At 30.3% G+C, this 9,935-nt stretch overlaps 2 protein-coding genes across 2 annotated transcripts; both read right to left on the bottom strand.

The window, feature by feature from the left end:
- Positions 1-208: 208 nt before the first annotated feature.
- On the bottom strand, positions 209-3,510 carry LOC134709649 (uncharacterized). Its single transcript, XM_063569801.1, has 3 exons — positions 3,403-3,510; positions 2,352-2,409; positions 209-803 (listed from the first exon to the last, which is right to left on the bottom strand). Exons 1-3 carry the CDS (start codon positions 3,437-3,439, stop codon positions 593-595), a joined length of 306 nt encoding a protein of 101 aa, XP_063425871.1. The 5' UTR covers positions 3,440-3,510; the 3' UTR covers positions 209-592.
- A 1,808-nt stretch (positions 3,511-5,318) lies between these two features.
- LOC134709639 (homer protein homolog 2-like) lies at positions 5,319-8,832 on the bottom strand. Its single transcript, XM_063569794.1, has 3 exons — positions 8,707-8,832; positions 7,687-7,756; positions 5,319-6,270 (listed from the first exon to the last, which is right to left on the bottom strand). Exons 1-3 carry the CDS (start codon positions 8,753-8,755, stop codon positions 5,748-5,750), a joined length of 642 nt encoding a protein of 213 aa, XP_063425864.1. The 5' UTR covers positions 8,756-8,832; the 3' UTR covers positions 5,319-5,747.
- Between the last annotated feature and the right edge of the window lie 1,103 nt (positions 8,833-9,935).

Genomic DNA, 9,935 nt, shown 5'->3' with positions numbered 1-9,935 from the left:
TAAGACGTCAATGCAAGTAAATAGAAAGAAATATAAGCATGACTTTCAGAGTACAACGTTTAGATTTATGATTTAAAATAACCAATAAGCGAGCAAAATATTTCTTCCGATAATTTTAGTTACAACAAAAAAATAAGTTACAAAGTTAAAATAAAACTAAATGATATCCAAAATTGTCAATGGCTATACATGTATACTAATACACATGTTGCATAAATAATATCTAAAAGTTGATATCATTTGTCTATTTCATTGTTTGTTCACTTTTTTCTGTAGTTTTCTTTTTAATTCTTCATTTTCTGCCTGTAATTTTTCATTTTCTTCTCGAACCTGAACAAGAGCATGCTTAGCATTGTTGTCACCTGCTAAATTTACAGCAATCTTTGATTTTAGTTCGTCATTTTGTTTTTTCAATGATTCAATTTCAGTCTTATGTTTCTCTTTCAGTAGTTCCATTTCAGTTCTCTCTTTACTGAACTCCTTTTCTTTTGCTTGTATTTGTTTTCGTAAAGCTTTGATACGACCTTCAGCTAATTTTATTTCAGTTTCCTTTTCTATAAGTTTTAACTCTAACTCGTTCTTGTTACTGCTCTCATTCTTCAAGTGTTCTTGTAAAGCTTTTTTTTTCTCTTTCAAGTTTATATAACTCCTTTTCTTTTATCCCCAACTCCTTCTGTAGTTTTTCTACATCGTCACCATATAATACTTCCTTGGCTGCAATTTGTCCACCTTCCAAAGCCATATCTCGCAACATTGGAACCATTTTCTCCATTGCAATCTGAATCATTTGCTCTCCGAATTCCCTGTTCAAAATTAATTTTAAGAAACATTATTCAAACCCAAGGTTATGAATATATTTTCTTTCTGTGAGATGTTTTTATATTGTGGTCTCATTTATGTATACTCCAAATTCTTCTGACATGAAGATTTATCATGAAAAGATCTTAAAAGTCTGATTTTAATTTGTTATCAGTTAATTGAAACTTTGTAGATACAGCTAGTTAACGGATAATCTCAAAAGATATAATAAGATAGTAGTCTTAGTCAATGCTTTGGAACCGAATTATTAATATATTTCTTAAATCACCCTTTTTTAAGTAAAAGAATATTCAGAAACTTTTAAAAGTAGGAAAGTTTCGGTAGGTAGAGTGCTCTATTTTATAGGTCCCGTTTTAGTGATGAAACGCCTTGGGCATTCCAATTTTAATACATCCCTGGCTTACCTTAGCTGTATTTGGCAAAACTTTTAGGAATTTTGGTACTCAATGCTCTTCAACTTCGTACTTTATTTGGCCTTTTTAACTTTTTTGGATTCGAGCGTCACTGATGAGTCTTTTGTAGACGAAACGCACGTCTTGCGTATTTACAAAATTTAGTCCTGGTATCTATGATGAGTTTATTTTCACAGTATTTGGGTTGAACGTTTCTGGTGACGGTAAAGCTTAAAAATAGTTACTATATCATTTGAAATAGGAAGATGCAACTTAAATGTGATATCTTTGCATTTTTATTAATCGTACAATTAGTTCCAGTAAACTCATATAAAACCGAATAGATAGATGGACGGAATATGAAAAAAAATATATATGTTCTGTACCAATTGGTCATGATCCTGCAATATTTTTAACCGTATTAGGAATTCAGTTTATGATTCTTATCTGTCTTTGTAAATTAGGAGTTTTTAAGCATTTTATTTCATTTTTCAGTATGAAAAATGTTTGCTACCGATGTTTACATTGTTCTGAAACTACGTCATAATAGCATGATTATGAACTAGAATTTGATGGAAAACATATTTCAAAGAGTTGAGGAAGATACGACTGAAGGCAATAAAAAAAAGGTGAAAGAATGGCAGCAGTCTACAAAATCTGACGTTGTTGGTTTTCTTTTTGTAAAAACATTGGAAATTAAGTTTTTATTCGTTAAATACAATGGATATTGGTCATGGTGGTAACGGAGAAGCAGCAGCTATAATTCTTAACGAGAATCATAACTTCTTTTCCAAAATTTAAAAAGTTACGAGTGCAGAATTTGGTCCATTGAAGTATTTGCTTTGTTGTTTTATTCCAACGTAATAATGTTTTGGTTATGGTACTTCTGGCTATAGATGTGTGCAGTCCTCACTTGTACAAAAGTTAACATCGTGTAGATATTTTTGAATGCTTTCCAATTAAACTTTTATGATTTGTCGCCAAGCAAATTAACTTAATCGTTGGTAAACCATACCTTGGTCTACTTTTGTAGGAATGCTACTTACCTTATCATTTAGCCTTTTAGATTCGAAATTTTTGCAAACATAATTAATGAATTTGACCCCACAATTTGAAAGGATGAATATTTTGATATCTTACCTTTTTACTGTTTTACGAAAGCTTTCAACAAAGTCCGATCCATTTTCTACAGGTTCAACTGCAAGGCATAACTGATTTAATATTTTATGATTTCATAATTAACTATATCGACTCGTAGGTATACAATACAAATATCACAAAAGGTCTGACCAACATATGCCTTACCAAAAACGAAATAAAACAAATGAGGATTTAGCATGTTTAAATAACAATATCGTGAAATACACAAACATTCAACGACGATTCGCAATTTTTATTCTGTAACCAATGTCGTGTGATTAAATGACAAGTATACTCGGTTAATATTATTTTATCGTGACAAAAAGAGTTTAATAGCTGAAACATCACCACCAAAGAAAATCTGTCTTATGGTACGTTTTATTTACTGCATTTTCACTCTGAAACTAGGTTATTTGCGAAAAATCCAAAATAAAAGGATAGTGGTTTGAGCGCTGCTAGCAGTGCATATCAAAACCTATTTGAAATATTCTTAATGTCTGCGGTTGTGTGGTGTTATGTCTAGGTATTCAAATATTATTGTTAGGAATGGTGATTTTGAATAAACTCATTACATTTACCAAGAGTGAAATTTTGTATATGCGACAGACGCGCGTTTCGTCTTCAAATGACTTATCAGTGACGCTTCATTTAAAAAAGGTTAAAAAGTCCAAATATAGTTCGAATTTGAAGAGCATTGCTGATCGAAAATTTCTAACGTTTTGCCAAATACAGCTTAAGTAATCTGTTTCTGAGGTAGAATAGCTTTTTTTTCTCAAAAATTCAAAGTTTTGTAAATAGTTAAACCTTTACTTTCATTTTTGCTTAAATGTTTTAATCCCATTCTCCTATTCCAGCCCTTTATTTGAAACCAGAATAATTCATCTTTTCCACCTGATTGTGTTTGCCTTTTTGAAAACTAAATTATGAAGCTGGAACTGATTCCCATTATTTCACCATAGTTTTTTCTGCCCTTCTTTGAATATTAAATTTGATATTGACCTTTAGAATATTTTTTGCAAGATATTCTTTCCATAATAAATACTCATCTTACCTGATTGTTCGACCTTTGGCTTTCCCTTTTTATCCATTTGGAAACGTAACGAAAAAGTTTCTAAATATTAATCTTTGAATACAGACGCAACTTTCCACTGGCTGCGATCCGTTATATAAACAAACATATATAACTGACAGAAAAAAAACAAGAATTGATGACCTCTTTAATAAAATGGCATTATTCCCAACACATAACGTTATTCAATAATTTAAAAGTAACAAAACAATTGTTATTCTTTAATTAGTACACACTGTAAAGTAGTTTGTAATTCAAACATAGTAAGGTCATTTATCTTAACAAAAGACATCCTCCGATCTTTTCATCCTTCTATGAAGGCCAGTATGTTATCTGTTAATATGTCGGTGTAAATAGGATGACTGACAAAGTTGTTGTAATTCAAATAAAGGAAACAACTTTAAAATGTTAAATGTGAAAAAAATATCTGAATTTGGATCTGAAGTGATGTATTTTAAAATGTTATGAACGATGACCGAAATCATGTTACAGTTATTTGATATTTTTTTCATATTTTTTTCAGCTCAAATTGTTTTTTTATTAGAAAATAGGAATAGAGTAACAGCAATTATTTTGATTTCAACTGGACTGAAATGTTGTATGTATTTTTTTAATTACATGTGGTTTTAATACCTTGCCATGAACACGTTTCAAGCTTATAACCTCAGTGTTGACAGGCATGCAATCATTAAATACCCATATGCCACCCTGTCTTTATCTTAAGAATTAAATCTCTGTTTCAGCGTAGACAAATTGCATTGTTAATCATAATGTATGGGAATACATATCTTTACAAAATCATGTTTGAAATTTTTGTTTTCGCATAAAATCATATTTCGGAACTGACTTTGATTGTCTCTCTTTATGTCACTAAGCTACTCTTTTACCAAACTAACATTAATATGGGTATTGATAAAGTAAAACAAAAATATTTATCTCCCAAGCAAAATCGAAAAGTGGAAGTCCATACTGAATTTGATTAACTCCAATTTGATTACGTTTTTAATGTATAAATGTTTAATTTTTTTCGATTACAACACATTCGTTTTCAGAGAACAATGATCTGCACTTGGAACATAAAACAAGGTTTGAATTTTTATCTTTTAAAGTAAATACGTATTTGATGAATCTAAAATAATCGACATATCTCCTGTTGCATGCCTTTGTGCTAGTCCCAAATTATGAATGTCGCCATTGCTTTTTGTTACTGATGCGGTTATGTTTGGTATTTATAGAACTTAGTTCTAAAAGTTGATAAACAAACTGTTCAAATGTTATCACGTGTATATTGTTTGATTATAGTGTGACCATTTTTATATCTACATTAGAAAATGCCTGTACCAAGTCAGGAATATGACAGTTGTTATCCATTCGTTTGATGTGTTTGGACTTTTGATTTTACCTTTTGATTTTTGATTTTGATTTTTGAATTTTTCTCGGAGTTCAGTATTTTTGTGTTTTTACCTTTTATAAGTGTTCTAATGTGTTTATCTTGCATAACTGTCTCGTTGGTAATACATTACCTCTTAAACAAACTACAATTAAATGTTGATAAAATATTTTCGTATATTCATTGATGACACAATATCTGATATCTAAACGATTAGCATGAAGTTTGCTTGAAAATGCATCTCATTATCATAGAAACTCTTAAAATCTGCCAGTTCTAATTTGATTTGCTTTTTTTCCCAATTCAAGACTTTTTTGGCCCCTGAACGTTGTATTAAAATTATGACTGACATAATATGCAATTTATTAAAAACATAATTGACAAAGAAAACATATATTTAAATCCAATATAAATATTTAAATCTTATGATTACAATACATATATAGGTAAGATAGGTGCGCGAGTAAGTTTTTTTTTATATATGATTCAACCAAAAAGTGCTATCCTTGATATGACATTTTGTAAACTGTCCCCGAAAAAGAGAGAATTATTATTCCAATAATACTGATTCAAGATTTTCACTTTCTGCTGATACCATATACATTACACTCAATGTTGTGATTTGTTTTTTAAACAAAGGGCCCAGTGCAACATCAATAGCAAAGGCTTACCAACAAATGGTTCTGAAGCCACTTTATATAGGAGTTGGCTATATTTTTGCCATACAATTACACATAGAATAATGGTAGTAAAGATTTGTTCGTCAAAGCCTCAATCAATGATACTGGCTTATACGAAATTTCACTACAATATAAGCTGCAAAACAAAATTAGTAGAAGAAAAATATACCTGAAAGTCTTATGGTTAGTATTTCATTTGTCATATTTTACTATTTCAATTTGTCTATGTAAAAGGAAAAAAGTGTCGGATGCATTGTTTACTTCTTTTTCATGCGTTCTTTTTTCAGTTGGTCTTCTAAGTTTTCGATCTGCTCTCTTAGTTCTGGCAGCTTGTCACGTGCTATATTTTCAGATGACGCTTTCACCTGAAGTTGTCCTTTCACTTTGTTATATTTAGTTTTTAAATCGTCTATTTCTGCTTGCATTGCTTTAACTTTTTCATCATGTATTTGTTGTTCATCGCTGTGTTCCTTTTGAAGCTTTTGCAGACGCCTCCGTAGCTGCTTCATTTGAATTTCTTTAACCTCAATGTCTTTTTCTGTATCTTTTATCTGCTTCTTTAACTCTGAATTGTTCCCCTTTTGTTTACGTACATCATTTTGTAATCTTTTTAACCTACTATGCAGCTTATCTAATTCGTCTTCTTGTTTATCTAGTTGTTCTTGCAGATCATTAGCGTTATCACCGCATAATGCCATCTGAACGGCATCAATTGCAAATTTCTGGAACTCGCATCTTAATTCTTTGACGGCTGAATTGATCAAAATTTTACCAAACTCACTGAAAAATATTCCAGAATAGCAATTTACATCAGGTCTGACAAAATTGATAGGCAAACTTTCTTAATAAAATTGCATGTCAAGAGTTTATTGACAAGAGTTTAATCTTAGTAAAAGTGTGTGTCCTATCAAACCATGTTTTACTGTACATATTTAGGTGCTTATTTTATTTTATATCATTTGGGGACGTTAACATCTGTGTTATACGTCTTGGGTGGGATTGTTAACCATCCGGGGACACGTGCTTTCGTTATTATATATGTATTTATACATTTTCGCACTTAAAGGAAACAGTCACGGTTTGGCTGTTCTTACTTAAGGGTAATATCAACTTAGTAGCCAGTGCCTAGGTATTGAAATGTTTAAATTGTTTCATAGTTATGTCTTCAGCAAAAGGGGGGGGGGGCAAATTGTAATATTAAAATTTCAATATCCTTTTGTGTATTTTTTGAACTTCTATTATTTTTCCAAAGAACAGACCATGGATAACTAGAAGTATTAATCAGCGGTCTGTCGACGTGACAGTTAATTAGAATTAGTGAAATAACTAAATATATATAAACAGGACGAAATATGTTGAGGTTTTTCGAATTCAAAAATGATAAAAGAAACAAAATTCAGTCAAAGATTTTCCTGTTTATGAAATGATGCGTGGGATATAGGGAGATGCATTTTCCTGTTGAACAAGCGTTAATTCGTATATTCATTTTTCAGTGAAAGAATAATGAAAATTGAATTAGGTTAGGCTTTTTATACCAAAATGTATTTCGACCTATCACACAATATGATCTCAGATGTTTTCCATTTTTATTCCACGGTTCTAAAAATATATATGAATCATAAGCATGAGCAACACGATGGGTACCACATTTGGATTTGAATCTGCGTTGTCGCTCATTTATATGACTTTGCTCGTATTATGAAACTTGCATCTGTGCATTCTTGATGGGATCAAAAAAACTTTTAAGCTATTTTTCAATTTTAAAATTTCCTAATGTTAATTCAACCATTGAATTAAATGCAATTATATAACCCTATGGATATCATCAAGTATTTACAAAAATAAGAAGATGTGGTATGATTTCCAATAAAGTATATCTCCATCAGAGACCTCATATCGTATGACCTTCAACAATTGGAAATTAAAAAATAACCAAACGAGAAAACTGACTGCTTAAGTTTCTACAATCGATATTTTTCGGATTTCTTGTTTTTACTTTCTGAATAACTTTAATATGCATAGGAAAGGCTGATCTTGTTCTACGCCTTGCAGTTGTTTTTTATTCTTTTTTAAATCATTAATTTATCGCAAATAGGGTTTTCAGCTTCTATTATGATAATTGATATATACATTGCGGTCAACCACATAATATAAAACAATTCAAGACGATATCTATGTTTTAAAAAGTTTACTTACTCCATTTTCTCAATTTCCGAAGAAGATAAACCAACTGGTATTCTTTCAATATCAGAACTACTATGTATATCTGTTCAAGAAATTTTGACGACAATTTATAATACAAATGCAAATTTTAAAACTCTTTATAGTAAAACATGTTATCAAGTAATATCCGTTTTGATTTTCAATTGAGGTTTGATAGTTTTATTAGTTTATTTTATTTTCTATTGGGTCTTTTTTTCTTTTATGCGACCAACTAACAAAACATCCGACACCATATTTATGACAATATTATAATTTCCTGTTCAATCATAGACTAAGAAAACATAACACATAAGAAGCAAGGAGAACATTGTCAAATATTGTCATAATTGTGGAAGAATGAATAGTATTTGCTCCACGAATTGCGCCATGCCTTTCCACAATATTGGTCCAAATGATGCTAGAACAATTGGAAATATAGAGATTTTTCACATGACACTTTTCTCATCCTAAGGCATTGCATGGTTACATTAAAATCAAATGCTACGTAATGATATACAGTTCCTGCTCCGCTAAAGACATCCATTGTGATTATAATGTCAAATTAGATGATTTAATCAACGAGGAAAGGATGGTTTTGGTGAAAGCTACAAGTATTAGAACGTGTCAGAACGTACAAATAGTCATCAGTGGCACAGGTATTCCGAAACGGTCAACCAATCCAGGATTGCTACCCAAAACTTTGAAAAGTGATGACTAATGTTAACCTTTAAGAACCTCTGTATTAATAGATTTCTTGTAACTAGCAATATGGTATCACGAAAAGCATGGTTGAAAGTTTGAAATAATGGAACTATTGAAATTTAAAAATAAAAGTCATAGAGGAATTTAAAATTGATCAATATCAAAATGAACCTTTAGCAATATTCAACATGCCACTCTTAGAAGTTCTTAATTTTTTCCAAATGAAAATATGACATTTGAACACCAGGAAACTAAAGCTGCATATACAGTTGGTCCACAAAAAATTACATAAAATCTTTTAAAATCTCTTACCATCTTCATCTTGACTCACGCTTTTTCCTGACGACCTCCGTCTAGCCATTTTGCAGTATGACTAAATAGAGAACTTTACAGTTTATTCGTGGAAAGAGTTATTCATTTACAAACAATAATGCTACATCTACGCTAACCTTGTGAACGATTTATGACAGACAATAAAATATATATACATGTAAATATAGAATATAAATATAAAAGAATATTGTTGATATATAAATATTTATTGTCCAAAAACAAAACATGAATTTAAATGTGTTACAAAAGATTTAGGTTAACAAAATATAACATCAGTATCCAATCTACGTTAATCTTTTACGTAACCAAATACAACAATTGTACAATGAAAATCTTTGAAATAACATCATGTAATATAAGCCTTCCCAATATCTCTTCTTTGTTGTGGCTTCTGATGCAAACAGTTTTGTAAAGTGTTATTCAATTCTACTCCCACTCCATACCGCTGATGATAGGCTTTTATTCCCTGAAGCATTAATCGCAGAATTCGCCTTTGAGGAACTTATATTATTTAAAACATACTTTAGCAAGTACATTATTCTTTGAAAAATTAAGAAATTGACAGAAAATGTGAAGTTAAGCTCTTTCAAGAAAAGCTGGGTTTTTTATTTAGATATTCTTTAGTCCTCATTTGCTAAAAACACAACATCTTCACATGTTTGTTTTTTTTCATTTTTCATACTGAGACAATGTGTTCAATTGTGCAAGAGCGCGTTCCTTATGAAGGTTAATAAAGCGCATATCTTATAACGCATTGTGAATAGTGGGGGTTTGTTTTAATCAGACTGTGTAGGATTTTAAAATGTCATATAATGGTGGCGATTTTGACCAAGTGATGTCTTTTTGTGGGTTTTTTTATGTAAAAAATAGAAAAAGTAGAAAAAAGTAGAAAAGTTGACATAAATCACTACATGACAGAAAAATATAAATAGTCAACAACAAATAGCATCTTTCGGATTGAAATCTATTAAGGAAACATACAGACAACTTTTAAAATAATTATCACAAATATCAAGAATACCTGAATCTATTAATTTGAATATATTAATTTGTGTGAAACGTTGTACGTATTTTGAATGGATTATCGTACTAATCAAGTTAAGCATAATATGCTGCTTAAGCTGGAGAAAAATCTTTAAATTATATTATTATTTATCGATACCTGTGCCGATATGAAATATCTTTCATAAGATATTCACTTTGAAATT

Source organism: Mytilus trossulus, chromosome 1 (assembly GCF_036588685.1).
Source record: "Mytilus trossulus isolate FHL-02 chromosome 1, PNRI_Mtr1.1.1.hap1, whole genome shotgun sequence".
Taxonomy (NCBI): domain Eukaryota; kingdom Metazoa; phylum Mollusca; class Bivalvia; order Mytilida; family Mytilidae; genus Mytilus; species Mytilus trossulus.
The sequence above is the reverse complement of the archived record's forward strand: the minus strand, read 5'-3'. Positions and strand labels throughout refer to the sequence as shown.